We start from the raw sequence: 23,290 nt of genomic DNA, 5'->3' as shown, positions 1-23,290 counted from the left end.
CCATATGTATATATTTGGTTTACTGTAACCCCACAGTATGTAACAACACAATACACAATATTATAAGAACAGCACAGATACAATACCCCGGTGTGATTCCCCCAAAGTACTGAGGATGCCCTTAGCACCTAAACACCCGGTGCCCACAGAACAATCCCACACCCAAATATGAGGTAGCGCTTCCCGCAGTTAAGTGTTGGTGCATGGTGGGGGCCTTCCTGGTCAATGGCCCAGCCAGAGAATACTGGAGAAATGGTGTTGGATCAGGTCCCATGCAGCAGGGGCTCCAACATAAATCCCCTCACGCCTTACAGATGGTGGTCACGTGCGGTCTCGTCTGAAGGTGGCAGGTCACCGCGTGGACATCCGTCTGATGGCGCAGTGGTGCGGGTGATGAATCTCTAATATGGAGATTCTCTTTCTAGGGCCTTCCCTACAATACTCCTCTAAATAGGACTTAGGACCTAACTGGGGCCTGGGCAAGTTCTGACCTAGTCATGGGGCTTATTTGCTCCTTGGATGCGTCCATCCTCCTTGCTGGCTCCCTCAGGACTGCCTATCCTTCGTGGTCCTGCAGAGGATATCCAAGATGGCTACTCTCACCTTTCTTCATAAAGCATGCTGGAACTTGTAGTCCCTGGTTGCTGTTGGAGGCATTCCAAGATGGCCACCGTGCCTATCACAACTGCGCATGTGCGGCAGTCCGGAACGTCCGCTGCCACCTCTCCCCACTCGCACGGAGCTCCGGCAGAAACCCAGCAGTTCCCCCTTACCGAAGGTAAGGAGGGGGACTCTGCTACACTTGTCCATGTAAAAGTCCGTTCAAAATGTATCAAAAGCAAAAGAGGTAAATAATACAGTCTTGTTTTCTAAACATGTTATAACATAAAAACTTCAAACCCTAAATATTGCAATCCTTTCTTTGTAAGAAAATAAGTTATAGTGTCCTAGCATTTTTGGCCAAATGCCCATTAATTCTGTATGCACATTTATATATTTTTATATTTAAATACTGAATAACACATGGCAGGAGTTGTATCTCCACATTTATATCAATTTGGGAAAAGAGACTACCTGTATAAGGAAAATGTATTGTGACATTAGGCTACATTTACTTTTCTTACTCATTAGAACGTGAAGATATTGGAAAATAAGGTTACGACAAGGTTAGGCAGGCTCACAGGTTTCAAATCTAAGCTTTGCAAATGTTGGCATTAGTACAGATGTTGAGTCAAACTCTGGAATTCATTTTCAAATACAAATGAAATATGAGCCTAAACTGGACAAAATTTTGGGTTCACGAATGGGAAGCCCACAAACTTATATACACAAGTTCATTTTTTTAATAAACTGGGCAAACCTTTGGATTCACGGCCTTGTACATAAAAGTTTGAATTTCCCAGATTTTGACAAAAAAAACAAAAAAACAAAAGCACCAGGGGAAAAAACATTGGAACTATTTATTGTACAGCAAGGTGCAGATCTTATGGCTGTTTTTCATTTGGAATTCAGTGTAATATATTGCATAGATGACAAATGATCAGTCATAATGATAATTATGAGTCATAATACTTAAATGTGAAAATCCTGGTTTAAATGTAATAGTTAAAATAGTAAAAGCTTTCAACTATTATTGATACAAAATGAGTATACATGATAGACATGGTTATGCCACAATAAAAATAAAATTTAGCATAATATCCAACGTGCCCATCTTCTTTTCTACATCTATACATGACAGATTGATTTACATTTGTGAACAGTTGGTTTAATCCTGAATCTAATTAAGTTAACACCAATGTATTTTTAGTAAATTAAGTAGTTATTGCAAGATATGATAGGCAATTAGTGGTTCTTAAAAATATAGTTGTAAAAAAGCTTTTAAGATCTCACAAGCCTCTGCTTCAGGTATGCAGATACGCAAGTATCTTCTTGAGTGGTCTTGAATGCTTGTAGAACTATAGAGCTTTTGAAATCTCAATAGAAAGGAAACTTGAAGAGCCATGCGTCTCAAGATCTCATTGTTAGATCTCTACAGATCAGGTCCTTCTAGGGCAAGCAAAACCTTTTCTCCCGGGAGCTACTGAAACGCAACAGATATGGGATGCTTTCAATTAGCGTAGCATATACGAGCTCGGAGCTGTGAAAATTCAAGGAAGCTAGTGGTTGAATTGTCACAACTAAATTTTAATGGTTCACTAGCAGGTATTTATACACAAGGCAGGGACAAAAATACAGTTGTCATCTGTTACAAATATGGGTACACATCTAAATTTACATGTATCCTTCACATAATGCCTTTTCTGTAGAGCTTAAAACATTTAACTGCTGAGCAAGAGACATATACAATGGTGACTTATAAGGCAACCCTATCCTCTGTTTTAACAATATTTTGACAAGCATTGAACAGTTGGTCTCAAGCTATTTACGATAGCCTCCCGTGAAAATAGCAAGGCCAGCGTATTCTTTTTAACCTTATCAATTCCAGAAGACAGTTTTAACCTTACATTTCCTCCTTTTGTTCTGAAAGAACAAACCAATTGACCAATCCCATTTATTCTTCTGCAAACCACTCAGGAGAGGAAAAACTCCAAGGAAGAAACCTCCAAGAGACCATGTGCCTGCAGAAACCTATCTCTTTTAGGTATCTCGTTTGAGATGAACATATGGGTGGTTGACGAGTACCAAGACTATTGGTATTCCTCGCTCTCTTGGTGGGAGACATATACATAACGGTCGAGCTAGAAGCAGAAACATCTTTCTTTGGCAAAAAATAGAGCTGATTACACTTTTAGCCATCTAGATTAATTCATACACACAGAGTAATAAACCTGCGATTATCCTAATTCCGAAAATAATTTAATTCCCAATACATCGAGCCAATTTTCAAGGCCAAATGTAAAATCAAACTCTTTTGTTTCCTCTCGCATTCTAGATTAAATTTCTGCTAGAGTATCCATATCATGGTGTAAACTTTTTGATTGGGTGTTAATATAAGAACGGCATTCTTTACCCACTAATTTACAAACCCCTCCTTGTGCTGCCATCAGATAACCCAATGCCATACAATTTTGCAAAACTACTGTCCTTATCTATTGCTGAACCTTAAAAATAGCGTCTTTTAGTATCGTGAAAAACAACATTTATATTGACTACTGAAAAATCCCCTTTCGCATATAAATCATACATTCCTAACAGGGTATTAGACTTCCCACTACTCTCTTAACTGAGCTATTTTTAATAATTAATGCCTTTCAATTTCGTATTCTTTGCTTAGGTATGATGAACATTATTTAAATTCTATTTCTGAGCATAAGTGGGGGTTGGTGTGGGTTAATATTTCCTAGGAGCGACTGCCCAACACATACATCTTACATACTACATTTACTCAGAATATCGGAACAGACAAAATGGCTGCCATAGGCAAAATGGTTGACTTGTGATCCTTTCCTTGTGGTTGACACACGCCCTTGGGTGACCTCCCCACCTTCCATTTTTCCAATCTTCTCAGCCCCCTCTTCCTTTAGAGACAGTCTTTTTAAAGAACAGTTAACCATATCATAGTCCTGCCGGACCAAAAAAATAGTCCCATAGTACATAACTTGATTCCTTTCTGGCCATTGTATCGGCCCAGTTGATTTCTTTTTTTTTCGGTCTCTTCTTCTGGGGGACTGCTGATATCTTCATCACCAAAAAGAGACATAGCATCGGTGGCGGGGTTGCAACGCACTTCAGGACCAAAGTTTTGCTGTTCATAACACAGAGAGTAATGAGTAGGACAGACACACATACAAAAACATCCACTAGCTTCGCTCCCAGCGAAATAATCTAACCACCAAGTCCCAACAAATCCCAACCCTCATCTCTACCTTCAAACACTGGAACCACTTTCCCAAATAACATAACCTGGTCTAGTTGCAGGATAATAATTTATCTATCCTTCTATCACAGAGTCAATAATTTCCCTAGGGTAAACTTGTATTTCTACTCCCTTCATAATCAATTTCATATATATATAGTTCTACAAATATCTTATAGCATCTTGTCTTTTTCCAAGGGGTTAAATATAACTCTCGTGTTCCTGGGGTGCAATTTATTGGGTATGTATAGTACATTGGTATAGATTGCACCCAAGATGTGGGCTTTGTTTACCAGGATTCCATTATATAACAAAATATTCTTGTTACTACCCTATCGTCTTTATGTGGACACCACTTACAGTATATAAACCTAATAGAATAAACATTGTAATTAAAATAATAAAACCTGTAAAAAGAAAGGTTATTAAAAAGTTCAAAGTTCATATGTTGAGGTCCGATTTTTCTTCCTATGAACTTTTTCTCCTTTTTTTTTTTTTGGTTAGTGCCGGGTTTTCTTATGAACCAAAACACCAACTGAGAACGGCTGTGTCTTTAGGCCATCCCTTCTTTGTTGAGGTTTAATTTTGAAGCGACTGTGGGTGCACTTGTGTAACATGGATCCAGGAAAAATACTCTGATTGGGTAGAATCTGGAATGGGCCTCTCCACTTTAGATGAAAAGCGCTTTTGCGTCACCTTTATCTTCATCTAATTGGAAGGACTGCACCTGGACATGAGACACTCAGACAATTGCATTAGTTTCACACAATAGATGCTGATTAAAATCGTCTGTTTAGAGCATAATCATACAACATTAAATCTACAAGGTACCTAGGGTGACCATTGGTCTTCCCATGAGAGAAAATTATATCTGATTGTCACATTAGGCTAGGCCAAATACACCTTTATATTTAAGGGATCAATCACAAGGCAAAACAGGCAGAAAAATAAACGGTGGTTCATTCGGATAAGACCTTGAAAACACAAGAAACAGAGAATATACTTTGGGGGACCTTATACTTATTAGGAAAATAACTTGGGGAGATTTGGACTCGAAATCCAGGAGTCTGGGGGCACAGGGAGGCCCTGGTGTAATTCACACTGCGTTCCGTCAAATCATGCCTGCTTGCTGGGGAAAATTAAGTGACTACCAGCACTTTGGCCCCACAACTCCTGCAACCAAAATAATTATATTTCCACCCAAATATCCTCCTAAAACTGACACACAAGAAATTTCACAGTTCCGCTAAGGGAATATGACATAGAAAATAACAAGGTCAGTTCACTTTCAGGCACTCCATATCTGAGCTGGGGCATTGGAATGCTTATTCACATGTAATTCACATGCCAATTCACATGCTAATTCACCAACCTGGGTTTAAATCACAGGACAAACACAATGCATTGCAGGTTTTAGAACACATAAAACATGTAAACACAAGAGCTTGCACTCCACTATTTGCACCTATCATGTGGGGTTCTAAAACCTTCTCTTCTCTAGGACACCAGCTAAGAATACCTTGCTGACAGACAAGACAGGCCAAAATATCACCTCCCTTTCCCCTCGTGCCAGGAGACTCTGTTCCCATAGGCATATTCTGTGCAGCTATTTCTCATAAGGGGCCACCCATACAAGGCAATCCACTTATAAGCTTGCACAGACAGCTGCAGGCCCATGAGGCAAAGGGAATACACAGAGAATGCATTAACTAGCCCACTGGGCTTACACAGTTAACCCTACATCCACAGTTTCTAGTTTATACCCATGTGGGGGTATAAAAAGGAAAAATTACAGGCAACATAGTAAGGTACAATATTATGTAACCATGCTGTAAAATGGCTACAGTCATCTCTCCTGCTGACAGTAAGGCCTGGTAAGTTATGGGCATGCCAGCAGTAATTATGGAGGTTTGCCCTCACACCCTGGTGAGGTGCCCTATGTATGGATGGGAGTGATTGCACCGAGGGGTGCACCACAGAGGAGTTCCTCACCAGGACCATCCACAAGCGGACGCTGGGATCCTGATGAGATGGAGGCGCTGCACTGGATATAGGTATGACTCAAGTACAGTACCTCAGCTGCCTGTCTGGGTTGGCAGTACCCACACACCATCATGCGGGAGACTCAGGAGTCCTGTTGCCAACAGGTGCACCACCAGACACTACACTAATGGGGACTGCTTAGACCACAGGGGCCAATATGAGATTGGGTGGGTCAGGCCAGGCCAGAAAATCCGTTACAATTATACCCAAGAGCCAAGAGCTGGCACTCTCAGCCCTTGCCATATGGTTTCAGGGGCAGCCAGCAATAATAACAGCAATAACACCCTCCTTTTGTTCACTTGTATTACATGTGAACAATATCATATAAAGGATAACAGCATTTAAAGCATAACCTTAATGGAATTGCTTGATGTATAGCAAAACTAACCTAAAACCTTTGGGTATAACATTTTCATAAAAAAATCTCAAAAGAACCCTACTGAATATAAATATAATCTGCTATAGTCTTCTGACAGAAACTTTTAGAACACAAAATAGCATCTGATTTGCTGAAAGAACAACATGTAGCATAAAAACTTATAGACACAGATTTAAAGGTGGGACACATTTGAGAGAAAAAGATGGTTAAAAATGATAAAATATTAAATATTTGATCAACTTTGCAGAAAAATAATTCCATAGAGAAACCTCTAGTATATGAGACAGAGCGGCTCAGTGAGTAACGACACCGACTAGCACTGAGAGCTCGAAGCAGGGGAGCCCGGTTCAACTCCCAGTGTCGGCTCCCCGAGACTCCAGGCAAGTCACTCTATCTCCCTGTGCCTCAGGCACCAAAAACGCAGACCGTAAGCTCCACGGGGCAGGGACCTGTGCCTGCAAAAATGTCTCCGCAAAGCGCTGCGCACAACCAGCAGCACTATAGAAGAACATGCTATTATTATTATTATTAGTATACTGGCAGACCTGGTCAGGGGCCGTTTTCCTTGTACGTTGCTTTACTGCTATTTCGGGGTCTGCACACTTATACATGGCTCAGCACTAGAGTTTCTGTGCTGATTACATTGGACTAGTGGTTACTTTATCCACCTGTTCCCACTGCAATACACTAGTGATTCTATGCAGTTCATCAGTGATCCAGAACATTACATTGTGTTCATACTATAGGCTCTGAGCGTTTAATATTTGTTTTAATCCCCATTATTTTACACGGATATTAAAGATTTAAGTTTTAACCACTTCGTTACCCACCCACCAGGTGTTTAGAGTGCTCATTTTGGGTTACTGTCCTCTGTTTATTTGAACTCTATATTAATCAATTTACACCTTTTTCCATTTCAAGCCATATAACAAGCTCAAATAACTCTCTGGGCTTCCTGCCAAAATCTTGTAACAGAAAAAAATGGTTAATTACTGGTTACTGCAATACAATTTGGGACAGCTTGAAATATGCAGCTCTTCACACAGCCCGACAATGTTTCTGGTATTCAAAACTTAAAACTGGATCTTTGTTAAACAGAAAATTGTAGGCTTTAACATATACTTTTAGATAGTTTAGTTACTGGTTATACACAAAAAGAGCACAGAGCGCAGATACAAAACAAACAGAATTTTACGCTTCTTTCACACATTCAACCAGTTTTTACAAAAATAACAGACACATATTTTCTCACCTATAGGAAAACAAAACAGTTTGATTCTGCAGAATAAATTAATAAAGATATTCCTTTTTTTTTTTTTCTTCATATCATAATTAACTTCTTCTTTTTTTTTTTTTTTCTTTATTTAAACTAATTTTTAAAATGCTGAGCTTCTAGTTAGCTTTGTGTCTAGAATATATTTCCCCTGTTATTCTATATAAGATATTCACCTGATTTTATCTGTGGAGATTTAGAGGAAAAGAATTATAATTCTGGTTAAGGAAATAAATCGCCTGGCCAGTACGATAAACATCCTTATTATTCCAGTGACTGGACTGTTTACAAAAATAATTCATCCTTTCTTTATTCTTTTTCTCCACAGATACCCAAAACTTTAAATTAGTTTATATTATTGTGGTGGTGTACACCTTTTAAAAATTAAATTTCAATCATGAGCAATTAATTATATTCTTATTTTAGAATCATTTGCAAGTCCTGAATAGTCATTTTGTATACATACAATAAACCAGTATTCTTATTATTCAATGCAAATAACACTTTCACATAGATAGAATTCACCCAGATTCTTACAAGCACACATACTGTACAGGGATTACTCAATCAATCAACCTTTTTTTTTTTTTACCATATCCATACTTAAAAATAAAACATTCTGAGGGAAAAAGAAACCTATACCTGTTATACTCTTGTTTTCCACTTTTCAATTCAGACAGGAAAATATTATTAATTTATACTTAATATATACTCATACTCAGTTAATGTTGCACAAATAATTTGAGTTTGCATGTTCGTTTTTCCTAAGAGGCATGCTGCGATTCACGATTTTGTTACATTCCTATGCCTGTGTAAAAATAGCTGGAGGAAAAAAGGTGGGGGCTACTTGCAGCTGCTTATTACAATACATACAGGCGAGAGAGAGACAGCTGATTTTGCCACTAACAGCGAGGGAGAGGGCTGACAGGTTAGTGTAAGTTCATTAGATGACAAAATGTTAGTGCCCATAATGAGTTTATACAGGAAAGAAATCTTAACACTTTATGCGCACGTATTAATAAACAATTATTAACTTAACTTTAAACAATACCTTAACTTAACATTAAACAATCCTTATGTTAACTTAACTTTAAACAATTTTAACTTAACTTAACTTAAATTGCCACGCTATTTGAAATCATATACTGTCCGTTTTACTTATCAGGGACTTACTGTACACTTGATTAAACAATAGGGACCCACCCTTTGTTACATTAATCACAGACTTACCCTCGATAAAACCAAAAGGGACTCTCACCCTTTGTTACATAAATCGGGGACTTACCCTTGATTAAAGGGACTTACCCACGATTAAACAATAAGGACTCTCACCTTATGTTCTTTTGCCCTTATAAATTTAGGTTGTTTAGTTTCGCAGAGGAAAAGGTGAGAAACAAATAAAAAGAATCTTTACTCACCCTTTTTCCTGTGCGAAATTCCACTTCTGTCACCAAAACTGTTAGATCTCTACAGATCAGGTCCTTCTAGGGCAAGCAAAACCTTTTCTCCCGGGAGCTACTGAAACGCAACAGATATGGGATGCTTTCAATTAGCGTAGCATATACGAGCTCGGAGCTGTGAAAATTCAAGGAAGCTAGTGGTTGAATTGTCACAACTAAATTTTAATGGTTCACTAGCAGGTATTTATACACAAGGCAGGGACAAAAATACAGTTGTCATCTGTTACAAATATGGGTACACATCTAAATTTACATGTATCCTTCACATAATGCCTTTTCTGTAGAGCTTAAAACATTTAACTGCTGAGCAAGAGACATATACAATGGTGACTTATAAGGCAACCCTATCCTCTGTTTTAACAATATTTTGACAAGCATTGAACAGTTGGTCTCAAGCTATTTACGATAGCCTCCCGTGAAAATAGCAAGGCCAGCGTATTCTTTTTAACCTTATCAATTCCAGAAGACAGTTTTAACCTTACACTCATGTACCAATATATCTGTATAGAATTATCATGTTAAGTGAAAAGGTCTCAAAACCTCCTGCACACTTACAGAAACCTAATCTAATAATAATAATAATAATAATAATAATAATAATAATAATGGTGAGGCTTGCCGTCTTAGGTTGTACAGAATGTATTTTACTTCTGAGCTTTGCCTTTCATATTTTATACATTATTCTATTTTCATGGTTTTCTCATAGAAATGCCCTACCTCGATGCTGAGGTTTGCAAATGGTCCAAAACAGCAGAATGTCAACACAGTCATATATTTAATGGCATTGTCCAAAGTCGTACGTTTTGGTCTGTAACAAACCTAAAATTTCCTACTGATGTCTACTTTCAATCATGGGAAAGTGCACCAGATTAATGTATTGGGCATTGATGAAAATAATTGGAAAAAGAAAGAAAATTTGCGCCAGAAAAAATTTAGCCTACTATTCAATGTGTAGCTTCAGTCCTTTCCACAAAGTGGTTCCGCTGCCTGAGTCTTGCAGAGGTGATTCACCAACCTCTGTATGAATATGGGTAGAAAAAGGGTGAAATGTCCTCGGGCGCGTCACTCTGCTTGCGGCTCCACGACGTGTAATACGTGCAAAGTAGAAGAGAAAGGGGAGGGCCACAGTAAGAAAAACAGCACAAAATTATGCACACTTCTTCATTAGGGTAGGGAGAGGGGGAGGGAGGGGTGGGAGGAGAAGACAAGGAAAGAGAGATGTTGAATCAAACTTTTTGGGTGGAGACACACTCACATCAAATCTCTAGTATCTTGAGCTGATGTCTCCTCCTCTATATGTGATTGGGTGAGTTGTAGGTGAGGAAATGCCCTCTGGTATCTTCCTTGACAAAAAATAAAAGGGAGAAAAAAATAGTGCAATACAATTTAATTAAACAGTGGGTGGATGAGATTTAAAACTTACAAGCGACCGATATATTTAGACATAGGAAGGAAATGCCGCCAGACTCCACAACGTGTCCCTTTCTGGGTTGGGGTGTTTCGTCTCGGCTGATTCCTGCTGGCAAAGGTTCTTTCCGTCTGTATGCCGGGGTGTATGCGGCTGCAGTATGGATAATCAAAGCCCGTGCACAGGCTATGTTCTCCTCCAGCCGCCTATCCCCTCTGCAGAGACAGTCTTCAGCTTCCTAACTCCGTTGCGCATGCGCATGCGCAGACGGCGAGACGCTGGGCCAGGATACAGGATACAGGGAAAACAAACTCCTCACTACGGTGGCTTGGAGTAACCAAAAAACGTCAGACGCGTTTCGCCAATGCTTCCTCAGTGACGTAGGCAAGTTCAGGGTAGCAGCAGTCTTTTATTCCTTGCGATTTCCTCAGTTTAACTTGAAATGTGCTGGTTTCTCTCTGGCCATATGTGATGTTTAAATACAACCAATCTATACTGGTGCAACAATTAATACATAACAAATACAAAAAATACATTACATTAACCTCTTAATATTACACATACATAATTTTAAGAACAGGTGGCATGCTTAAAAAACATTTATTAATTGCATGCGCCCTGTGGGGACTTAAAAGGGAAGATAAAACGGAAGATATAGTGGGCATTTGAGATGAAGAAAATCATATCTTAGGAACCTATTGATATTAAAAAAAATTAAAATATACTATTATAATAAAAATCCTTTAAAATTGGGTTTAAGAATCTTGGAAGAAAAATTGTTAAAAAACATAATATAAATTATTTTGGCGTTAAATGACTTATATGTGGTTTTTAAACCCAAGGGTTTCTAAGAATGCCGTCTGTTTTACAGATATGTTTTATCACATGGGTTACAAGACGGTAGCAAAAACACTTTAATGCTAAATCTACTATAATTTGACATGTTTTTAACAGTATAATATTCACTGACTAATCTGATATGCATACAGTACTGTAGTTGTTCAGAGTCTTTATTACTTCGAAGTGGGTGTTTAGACATTAAGGGAGAAATGCAGTGATCTCCAAGAGCACCAAATATTCAGCAGAAATTAGTGCCCAGCTTTTTACCTCCTAAAACTAAAAGCTGTTGGTTAGACCAACTAACAAAGGGTTTTAAAAGATGCTCAAACTGCAAGGCATGCAGGAACAATACACTAATTAATAGCAGGATAACTTCCTTCACTTGCATCGTGTCTAATTTAAACTTTGATATTAAATCACATATCACCTGTTATAGTAAAGGGGTGATTTATGTATTGCAGTGTGGTTGCAACCTACAGTACGTAGGTAGAACAATAAGGAAACTTAAAACAAGATTGGGAGAACACATTAGGAACATATGCAATGGTTTAGAGACCCATAGTGTCTCAAATCACTATAAGATCAAACATAACCAGAATCCATCTTGTTTAAAAAAAATTGGGATTGAAATAGTTAAACCCGATTGGAGGGGAGGAGATTACATAAAGAAAATCAATAAAAGAGAATCCTTTTGGATTTTCACCCTCCAAACCCTGGCACCTAAGGGGTTAAATTTGGATATGGAGATCACTGCATTTCTCCCTTAATGTCTAAACACCCACTTCGAAGTAATAAAGACTCTGAACAACTACAGTATGCATATCAGATTAGTCAGTGAATATTATACTGTTAAAAACATGTCAAATTATAGTAGATTTCGCATTAAAGTGTTTTTGCTACCGTCTTGTAACCCATGTGATAAAACATATCTGTAAAACAGACGGCATTCTTAGAAACCCTTGGGTTTAAAAAACACATATTATTCATTTAACTCCAAAATAATTTATATTATGTTTTTTAACAATTTTTCTTCCAAGATTCTTAAACCCAATTTTAAAGGATTTTTATTATAATAGTATATTTTAAAACATTTTAATATCAATAGGTTCCTAAGATATGATTTTCTTCATCTCAAATGCCCACTATATCTTCCGTTTTATCTTCCCTTTTAAGTCCCCACAGGGCGCATGCAATTAATAAATGTTTTTTAAGCATGCCACCTGTTCTTAAAATTATGTATGTGTAATATTAAGAGGTTAATGTAATGTCTTTTTTGTCTTTGTTATGTATTAATTGTTGCACCATTATAGATTGGTTGTATTTAAACATCTCACATGGCCAGAGAGAAACCAGCACATTTAAAGTTAAACTGAGGAAATCGCAAGGTATAAAAGACTGCTGCCACCCTGAACTTGCCTACGTCACTGAGGAAGCATTGGCGAAAAGCGTCTGACGTTTTTTGGTTACTCCAAGCCACCGTAGTGAGGAGTTTGTTTTTTCCCTGTATCCTGTATCCTGGCCCAGCGTCTCGCCGTCTGCGCATGCGCATGCGCAACGGAGTTAGGAAGCTGAAGACTGTCTCTGCAGAGGGGATAGGCGGCTGGAGGAGAACATAGCCTGTGCACGGGCTTTGATTATCCATACTGCAGCCGCATACACCCCGGCATACAGACGGAAAGAACCTTTGCCAGCAGGGATCAGCCGAGACGAAACACCCCAACCCAGAAAGGGACACGTTATGGAGTCTGGCGGCATCTCCTTCCTATGCCTAAATATATCGGTCGCTTGTAAGTTTTAAATCTCATCCACCCACTGTTTAATTAAATTGTATTGCACTATTTTTTTCTCCCTTTTATTTTTTGTCAAGGAAGATACCAGAGGGCATTTCCTCACCTACAACTCACCCAATCACATATAGAGGAGGAGACATCAGCTCAAGATACTAGAGATTTGATGTGAGTGTGTCTCCACCCAAAAAGTTTGATTCAACATCTCTCTTTCCTTGTCTTCTCCTCCCACCCCTCCCTCCCCCTCTCCCTACCCTAATGAAGAAGTGTGCATCATTTTGTGCTGTTTTTCTTACTGTGGCCCTCCCCTTTCTCTTCTACTTTGCACGTATTACACGTCGTCGAGCCGCAAGCAGAGTGACGCGCCCGAGGACATTTCACCCTTTTTCTATTGATGAAAATAAAGCACATCACATTTTAATATATGTCTCATTTGCTATATATAGCCCTGTATTTTCAACTAACAGTATGTTAATATAATTCCTCACCTTTCAAAATATCTGAATTTTATAATATTATATTTCTACTTAAATATAGATGCTTACACAAGAGCTGAAGTGGTGTATTCATGGACACGTGATCCAGCACAGTCAGTTGTAGTTGCTGAAGATGGCTCACGATTGAACCAATATGATCTGCTAGGTCAAACTGTGGCATCTGGAATCGTTCAATCCAGTACAGGTTTGTACAGATTTTTGCTTTGCTATGCAATATATTATGGTTTACATTCTATTGATATCTCTTTTCTAAAACAATATAATCTCAATTTGGCAATGGCAAATTTGCTACAGAAGTAGGGGAAAATCTAATGATCCATTATTGTCCAATACTATCGTTTTCAGGCTCATATTCCTGATAATTATGCCCTTTCCAACATCTGAAGTAAAATTAAAAGGGAAGAATATAAATAGTAAGGGTAGAAGCAAATTATTGCACTATTGTGATAGAAAAGAAAATGGCATGCCCTTTTAAAGGACAATCCTATTGTTTTATATTCTCTTTTTTTATGCACATTGTTTTGAAGTGTACAATTACCTATTATTTTCATGCATGCTAGAACTGACCATTCTTGTAAAATTCTATCCTATTCATTTTGGTTAAATCAATATAAACATTTTTTCTGCTGTTTTGAGCATTAAATCCAGTAAAGAAGAAAACACCTTAATTTATTCCTGTATTTGAGTTCATCTTTAAGTGCTACTTTCATGGTGAACAATGGATTCATATGCTAAAACTAAGTAGAAAGACTGATTATGAAAGGGAATAGAAAAGAATGTGTGCTGTATAATTGAACATGCTAGCAAAATAGATTAAAACAAATGGGGCTGAAAGGTTTTATGTTTAGCCAGAAATATTTCCCATAGTAATAAAGATAATTAAAATTATTAAAATAAATACAGTATTAGAAAAAAAAGTTTAAAGAGGTACCCAGTAACAGATTAATGAGTTGTTTAGTCAAAATTGTTATTTATTTCTGGACGCATGTCTAAACCAGAACACATTGAAGTAGAGTAACCTACAGTACATGAAAACTATTTATATATTTGATAACAACTGTATTATTAGATAAGAAATCTAATTTCCCATTATTGTAATATATTAGTAACATTCATTTATTGAGCAGTTGCAATTAATTGTTATGTTAACTTATTATAGTCTACATTTCTGCAGGCCATATGCAGAGGTTATGCATTTAATGTAGCTACCTGCTGAAATGGAGTTTAACTTAACAGTTAACATACTTGAATAATTTCTTAATCAAAAGATGGAACTAAATTACTCCTTTGTTATTAGACTTCAGATCAAAATGTAGAATTGCACTAATAAATTGCAAGTCAATTTAGAAGGAGCGCTGGATTCGTTTTCCATAAATGTAAGACCAATTATTTTGCTGCTGCATACTCCATAAAGGTATTGAATGATAATGTTACTGATACATTCCTTTATAGTGGTAGGCTTTCGCACAGCAAAATCTGTTTTGTCATATGAAAATTTGCCTTACTGCATTTATGTTTTAAGACAAAGACAAGTCTCAGCAACAGATAATGAGACTAAGAATATCGTTCATGCCTCACATGACTCCCACCTTTTGACAGAATGCCTGCTTGACCACATTCAGTATCTCATATTTCTTGAAGTTCGTAAAAAAACAAATAAAAAACAGAGGTTTTAAGTGAATCGTTGAGCTTGCAAGCACTGAGCTGTGTGAATGAATTGCAGTGTGGTCAAGTGCAGTTGGATTAAGTGTCGAGTTATAACCAGAAGGGGTTAAAACATGCGAGATGTTAAACAATGTATTTTTTGTACTGTAAATTGTTAGCGCTTAATACTCTACAGTTGTAACAATGAGCAAGATTGAAAATGTAACTCAATGCACATCTTGACACATGTATTTGCACTTGGAGCAGTTGTTCAGGGAGCATACCGCTGTCGGATGTGTGCGTAGATGTTCTCTTTGGAGTCTCAGAATTCGGATCTGAAGAGGCAACATTGAGGCCAATCTTGAAAGGAGTTTATTGTTCACTGAGTAACCTCGAAGGAAGTATTTTAAGAAATACTACCATTGTCATGCGCTGCTGCAGGGAGACAGTTAGAGCTTAGAGGGCTTAATTCATGGCTACGAAAGTGGTCTAGGAGGGTATGGCTTTTCTGAGCACTGGGAGTCTTTCTCTGAGAGGTGCTATCATTATAATAGGGATGGATTGCACCTTAAGGAACTGGATCTTCTGGGCTAGAGGGGAGAATGTTAAAAAGGTTGAAGGGGATTTTAAACTAGGAAGGAGGGGGTAGGGGGGATAAGAAAGAGCTAATGGACTAGACAGAATAGATAAGAATGGGGAAATAGCTATAGGTCATGGGAGTGGAGTTGGGGGAGGAAGTGGGATTCTTGAAAGCAGGGAGGCCCCCATATGATTTACAGATAATGCTAGTAAACTTCTAAAGACTAAATTCAATTGGAGTAAAAATGCAGGAGCAGATAAGATAACAGTAGCACAGATGGGTAGAAACCTTAAGTGCATGCGTGCTAACCCTAATCCAAGAAGCCTGGCAGATAAAATGGGGAGATTTAATTAATAGCTTGAAGAGAGCTGTATGATATCAAAAGCATTACTAAAACATGGTGGGAAAAAACTCATGAATGGTTTTTTTTTTTAGAGGGTTGTTCTCTTTTTCAGAGGGATCGAGCAAATAGAAGAGTTCAAGGAGTATGTTTATATGTTAAACCGGATTTAAAACCTATTCTAAGTTAAGATGTTTATGAAGGGTTTGATGAAAATGTAGAGACTTTGTGGATAGAAATGATCAGTGGAGATAAGTACATAGAAAATGTTGATAGAGATATTCTACAAACCACCAAATATCTGTGAGATTGAGGAAGGCAAAATACTTTTGCAAATAGAAAAGGCAGACAAACTAGGTTATGTTTTCATAGTGGGTGATTTTAATTATCCACAGTGTAACGCGTATCTCACCACAAACGAAGCGCGACCGTGGTGCTGAGGTAGGGAATTGAGAAACGCCAACCCACAGCCACGTGGGCGTGCCTAGGATGTAGATTAGTTTTGCAAGCTGGGTCAGGAGTACGGAAGGTAGAGTAGTCGTTATACTTGCCAGGTCTAGATTTGAGAGTAGCGGATCGTTGGAGTACTTTGCCAAGGTCAGGATTGGAGAGTAGCGGATCATTGGGGTACTTTGCCAATGTCATGGTTGTAGAGATCAGGATGGTCGTACATAGCCAGGTTAGAGTTGAAGAGATGCGGAGTCCAGAGAACGAAGCAGGGTCAGGCAGCAGGGAGATCAGGAACAAGGCAGGCAAGGCACAAGGCAGGAACAAGTTCAGGATGCAGCAAGGCACGACGTCACACACAAGGTTATGCTCAGCAATGAGAGTATGGGCTGAGCAGGTATTTAAGGAACTTCCCTCCAATGGGAAGTGGGGCGGAACAAGAGAGAACGTGCTGATACACTGGCGACACACTTTATTCGAGCTCGGCTAGTCCCACGAATTCGGGTATACCCGGGTGAATTGAGGTTTGTGACTGTTTTCTGCCCGAGTGCATTGGGTTATTTTCCAGGCAGGGATTGAAGCATTTTATTCCCGCTGGCTGCAATACTGCACAGTATATATATATATACTGCATTACAATTCATGAATTTATGCCATCTGGTAGACACGCGAAGCATTGCAGCCTATTAAATCCTAATCATTATCATTTAACAGATCAGCCGCCCGTCAGCCAGGCATGAACCCAGGCTGGGAAGGCCAACGCAACGGGGCTTGTCATAGGTGAGGAGCGGCGCATTCCAGGTATCTGCCAGGTACATACTGGGTATTTGCTCGAATAAAGTGTGTCGGTGCAGTAGGCTGCTGGGTCACTTGTGCACCTTAATGTGCAGCCTGATAAGGTCTAGGGGCGGAGCTACGTCCCGCGCAAATCACAGACGTCAGGAGGTGGCGATCTGATCATGCGCCACATGCGCACAGAACATGCCCATCATCCGAACGGGAACGGAGCCTGGAGGCAAGTTCAGGGGAAGCCTGTCATCCGAGCGTCACTGACGTCAAGGGGTGGTGACTCAATCACACGCCATTCACGCACCGCACATGTCCATCTTCGGAGCAGGGGCAGAGACTTGGAACGGATCTGGAGGGGCAGGCTGATCATTCATCACCCGTGCACGCCCGCAGTGGAACCGCCGTGGGAACGCAATACTTGAGTGCCAGATGTAGAAGGCTGAAGAGGTGCATTCCGGCCATCAGGATGGCGAATCCTCACAGTATCTCCCCCCTCCCCCTCCCCCTCTAGGAGCGACCTCCAGGCAAAATTTGAGGTGGCAAAAATTAACCAACCTGTTGGCGTGAATCCGGGAGCTTGGGATCCAGATAAAGTAAGGATCCTTTAGAGAACTTAGAGTCCAGAATGGATTGTATCTCATACTCGGATTGGCCTTGCACCATATGAGAAGGAGTAGGAGAGACTGGAACCGAATGAACATTTTGAACAACAGGTTTGAGCAGGGACATATGAAAGACGGTCGGAATCCTCATAGGCAAGGAGATCTGATATGCGACCAGATTGATCCTTTCTGCGATAGGGTCAGGGACCGAGAAATCTGGGTGCGAATTTCATAGAAGGGACCTTCAGCCTGGTGTTTCTAGATGACAGCCAGACCCTGTCACCAATCTTGAAATCCCGCACTGGCCTGTGATGACGATCTGCCTGGATCTTCTGCCTATTGGTGGCTTGGTGTTCACCTGAACTCTTTTCCAGAGATTTTGCAGTTCTTTAATCCTGTTGTCTGCCGCTGAGACCCCAGATGAGGAAGAAGAGAGAGGAAGAGTAGATGGGTGGAACCCATAGTTCATGAAAACGGGGATTCCAGGGTAGATCCACTTTGTGCGTTGTAATGGGCGAACTCTGCACAGGGCAAGAGTTCGGACCAATCATCCTGTGAATCGGACACAAAATATTGTATGTATTGTTCCAGGGACTGATTGGTCCTCTCAGTCTGACCATTAGTTTGTGGGTGATATCCAGAGGAAAAGTGAAGGGATATGCCCAATTGTAGACAAAAAGAACGCCAGAAGCGAGACACAAATTGAGGACCTCTATCCGATACAATGACCGTGCAGGCGATAGATCTCCCTGATAAATATATCAGCCAATTTGGAAGAATTTGGAAGACCTTTGAGAGGGATAAAGTGTTTTGAGAATCGATCCACCACCAGGAGGATCGTGTTCATGCCCCAGAATATGGGTAGATCTACAATGAAATCCATGGACAAATGTGTCCATGGCCGATCGGGGACAGGGACAGGTAAGGGCTGAAGAAGTCCCGAAGGAAGATTCCTAGGAGTTTTAGTTCTGGCACAAGTTGGGCATGCGGCTACAAAGTTCTTGACATCCTTCTGAATATTGGGCCACCAGAATGTTCGAGAGATGAGATCCAAAGTTCTCCTGCTCCCAGGGTGACCTGCTGATCTGGAGGAGTGACTCCATTGGAGAACTTTTTTGCAGTGCAGAGGAGAAGTATAGAGGCGACCCTCAGGAACTGTAAGACCAGCAGGGTTGTGATCCAGTTGCAGTACGATATTTTTGAGAATGTTGAAGGTAGTAGCAGAAAGAATACATTTGGGAGGAAGAATGGGTTTTTGTTGGTCCTCAGTCTTGTCATCAACAGAGAATTGACGAGAAAGAGCATCTGCTTTGATTTTCTTGGTTCCAGCAGATAGGAGATTATAAAATTTAATCTTGAGAAGTAAAGTGCCCATCTGGCTTGGCGGGCACCCAGACGACGAGCTCCTTCGATGTATTGTATAACAAATGTTTGTGCTCCGTCAGGAGCGTTATGGGATCCTCTGTACCTTCCAGAAGGTGTCTCCATTCTTCGAGTGCTAGTTTCATGGTCAGGAGCTCCCGATTCCCAATATCATAATTTCACTCAGTGGAAGAAAATGTTTGGGGGAAAAAGCGCTGGGGTGTAGTCTGGACTGAGGAGTCTTCCTCTGAGAAAGAACAGCCCCCACACCGACATCGGATGCGTCAACTTTGAGAGTAAATGGAAGCTTGGCATCAGGATGAATAAGAATGGAGGTGGACACAAATGCTTTTTTAAGGCGAGAGAAAGACTGAATAGCCGTGGAGGGCCAAGATGTGGGATCTGCTCCTTTCTCTGTCAATGCCGTAAGAGGAGCCACCAGGGAAGAAAAGTTCTGAATGAATCTGCGATAGTAATTGGACAATCCTAGAAAACATTGAATGGCTTTGAGAGTGCTTGGTTGAGGCCAGTCCAGTACGGCTTTGACTTTAGCAGGATCCATGGTAAGACCAGTGTTGGATATGATATAACCTAGAAAAACGGTAGATGCTTGATGAAATTGGCATTTTTCGAGTTTGGCAAAGAGTCGATTCTCCCGTAGGCGAAGGAGTACTTGTTTGACGTGGGACACATGTTCCTGCTTGGATTTAGAAAAAATGAGAATGTCATTCTCGATCGATAATCACGAAAAAGTTGAGAAGGTCCCTGAAGATTTTGTTGACAAAATCTTGAAACACGGCTGGGGCATTGCACAGACCAAATGGCATGACCAAGTACTCATAATGTCCATCTCTGGTATTGAATGCAGTTTTCCACTCGTCGTCTTGACGAATTTGGATGAGATTATAGGCCCCACGTATATCTAATTTGGAGAAAATATTAGCGCCTTGTAGGCGATCGATGAGCTCTGATATGAGGGGAAGAGGGTAACGATTTTTAAAAGTGATTTTATTGAGGGCCCGGTAGTCAATACAAGGTCGTAGCGACCCATCCTTCTTCTTTACAAAGAAGAATCCGGCACCGGCTGGAGAGCTGAAGTTACGGATGAATCCTCTCTGTAGATTTTCGGTAATATATTCTCTCATGGCCTTGGTTTCAGGCATGGATAGTGGGTAAGAGGGCCCTCTGGGCGGAGACGTACCTGGGAGTAACTCAATAGGGCAGTCGAAAGGGCGATGTAGAGGTAATACTTCCGATTTGACATTATCAAAGACGTCGCTGAACTCACCATACTCCTCAGGCAACTGTACCCTTCCTTTCTCCTCGGACGTAGTGGTAGCACAGATGCTACTGGATTCCATAATGCAGTGCTTGGTACAGAAGGGGCTCCATAGGATAGGATCCTTGTTCAGCCAATCCACCCAAGGGTTATGAATCTGTAGCCAGGGAAGGCCAAGAATTATTCCTATCGAAGGTGTGTGTATCACATTGAATTGGATCTTCTCCAGGTGATCATCTTCCGTCTTAAGGTGAAGAACCTTGGTTTCCAATGAGATAAAGGCTGGTAGGAGTGGTCTTCCATCGATGGCCTCAAGGCCAATCTGATTCTTCTTACGTCTGAGGGGAATGCGATGACGTTCAGTGAAACCTTGGTCTATAAAATTGCCTCCGGAACCTGAATCAAGGTTTGACACAAAGAACCCATCTCCAGAAAGAGTGATGGGAAGGAGAATCCTAGAAGGGTTATCAGTAGAGATAGGGGAAAGAGAAAGTGTTCCCAATGAGACTCCCCTGGTTCTCATGGGAACTTCGCGTTTCCCAACTTATTGGGACAAGAATAGGCCAGATGTCCGGGAGTATCACAATAAAGGCAAAGGCCAGAATTTTTGCGACGTTGCTTCTCAGATTTGGAGAGACTAGTACCTTCCAGTTGCATAGATTCGGAACTGTCCATTGGTGGTAGTTCCATTGTGCTCACCTGAGCCGGGTTGATACTTGAAGTGAGGTTCCGGTGATGCGCTCTCTCTGACCTCCTCTCCTGGATACAGTGATCCACTTTGATGCAAATGGCGATAAGGTCTTCCAGATCCGTGGGACGATCGTGAGTTGCCAATTCGTCTTTCAGGGTTTCAGAGCGGCCCGCCAGAAAGCAGCTGATAAGGATTCTGTCTCTGCGGCAATGGTCCTGAATTCAAGTGCATATTTTGCAACTGGACGGTTACCTTGGGAAATATAGAACAAAGTAGAAGCAGCAGATACCTTGCGGCCAGGCGTATCGAACACCCTACGGAACTCCCTGGTAAAGGCTCTGATGTCTTGCGTGAGACCAGACCTCCATTCCCAGATGGCAGAAGCCCAGGCAAGTGCGTTGTCTGTAAGAAGAGAAACAATGTACGCCACTTTGACGTGTGAAGAGGTGAAGCGGGAATAGTTAATTTCAAACTGGATAAAGCATTGATTTAAGAATCCCCGGCACTCAAGGGGATCCCCTCCATAGAGGTTGGGTGTAGGTAGACAGGGTTCGTGAAGAGGAGGGGAGGTCATCATGACAGAGGACACTACTCCAAGAGTGACAGAAGTAGGGACAAGCCGAGACTCGTGGAGAGTGAGTTAGGGATCTGAAGCTCTCCTGGAGGATTCGCATATGATGATCATTAGCCTCTAATTTCTCCTCAATATTGGACAGGACGTTGGCGTGCATGCACAGGACTCTTCCTACCTCAGTGGGGTCGAAGTTTGTGTGGCTGAGCATACTGTAATGCGTAGCTCACCACAAAAGAAGCGCGACCGCTGTGCTGAGGTTGGGAATTGAGAAACGCCAACCCACAGCCACGGGAGCGTAAGTAGGATGTAGATTCATCTTGCAAGCTGGGTCAGGAGTACGGAAGGTAGAGTAGTTGTTATACTTGCCAGGTTTAGATTGGAGAGTAGCAGATTATTGGAATACTTTGGCAAGGTTAGGATTGGAGAGTAGCGGATTGTTGGGGTACTTTGCCAAGGTCAGGGTTGTAGAGATCAGGATGGTCGTACGTAGCTGGGTCAGAGTTGAAGAGATGCAGGGTCCATTGAACGAAGCAGGGTCAGGCAGCAGGGAGATCAGGAACAAGGCAGGCAAGGCATAAGGCAGGAACAAGGTCAGGATGCAGCAAGGCATGGCGTCACACACAAGGTTATGCTCAGCAATGAGAGCATGGGCTGAGCAGATATTTAAGGAACCTCCCTCCAATGCGAAGTGGGGCAGAACATAAGAAAGAACGTGCTGATAGGCTGCTGGGTCGCTTGTGCGCCCTATTGTGCAGACTGATTAGGTCAAGGGGTGGGGCTACGTACGGCACGCGTCACCAACGTCAAGAGGTGGCGATCTGATCGCGCGCTACTCGCGCACCGTGCATGCCCGTAATCCGAATGGGAACGGAGCCTGGAGGCGGGTCCAGGGAAAGCCTGTCTTCCTCGCATCACTGACGTCAAGGGGTGGCGACTCGATCGCGTGCCACTCGCGCACCGCGCATGTCCGTCATCGGATCGGGGACGAAGACTGGGAATGGATCTGGAGGGGCAGGCTGATCATGCATCGCCCGAGCATGCACGCTCAGTGGAACTGCTGTGGGAACGCAATACTTGAGTGCCAGATGTAGAAGGCTGATGGGATGCGTTCTGGCCGTCAGGATGGCGAATCCTCACAAAAAGAAAGATTGGAGCAATGAGCAACTAAAGGAAACCTTTTTTGGGGGTGCTTAATGACAATGATTTGACCCAAATTATTAAGGAATCAACCTGTAGAGGAACAATACTGGATTTGGTAATATCAAACAATGTAGAAGTAATAACAGATATTTAAGTCTGGGAAATTTTGGGAAACAGTGATCATAACATGGTCTGATTTGAAATAGATGATCAAAAACCGTATTATACAACTTCAAAAAAGACTTAGGGGCCTGTTTTATAAGCCTCGATAAGCCACTTATCGAGCACATATTGGC

The 23,290-nt window shown here is 41.0% G+C and overlaps 1 protein-coding gene across 2 annotated transcripts in view; it reads left to right on the top strand.

Moving 5' to 3' along the window:
• GABRA1 (gamma-aminobutyric acid type A receptor subunit alpha1) overlaps positions 1 to 23,290 on the top strand; it is a 270,753-nt gene that overhangs the window by 110,186 nt on the left and 137,277 nt on the right. For both annotated transcript variants that reach the window (XM_075601925.1, XM_075601924.1), the window contains one exon: positions 13,587 to 13,730. In XM_075601925.1, the coding sequence (XP_075458040.1) occupies positions 13,587 to 13,730 (144 nt within the window). The remainder of the gene's footprint in view (positions 1 to 13,586; positions 13,731 to 23,290) is intronic.

Source organism: Ascaphus truei, chromosome 5, assembly GCF_040206685.1.
Source record: "Ascaphus truei isolate aAscTru1 chromosome 5, aAscTru1.hap1, whole genome shotgun sequence".
NCBI classification, from domain to species: Eukaryota; Metazoa; Chordata; class Amphibia; order Anura; family Ascaphidae; genus Ascaphus; species Ascaphus truei.
This window is presented reverse-complemented; position numbering and strand designations above follow the sequence as displayed.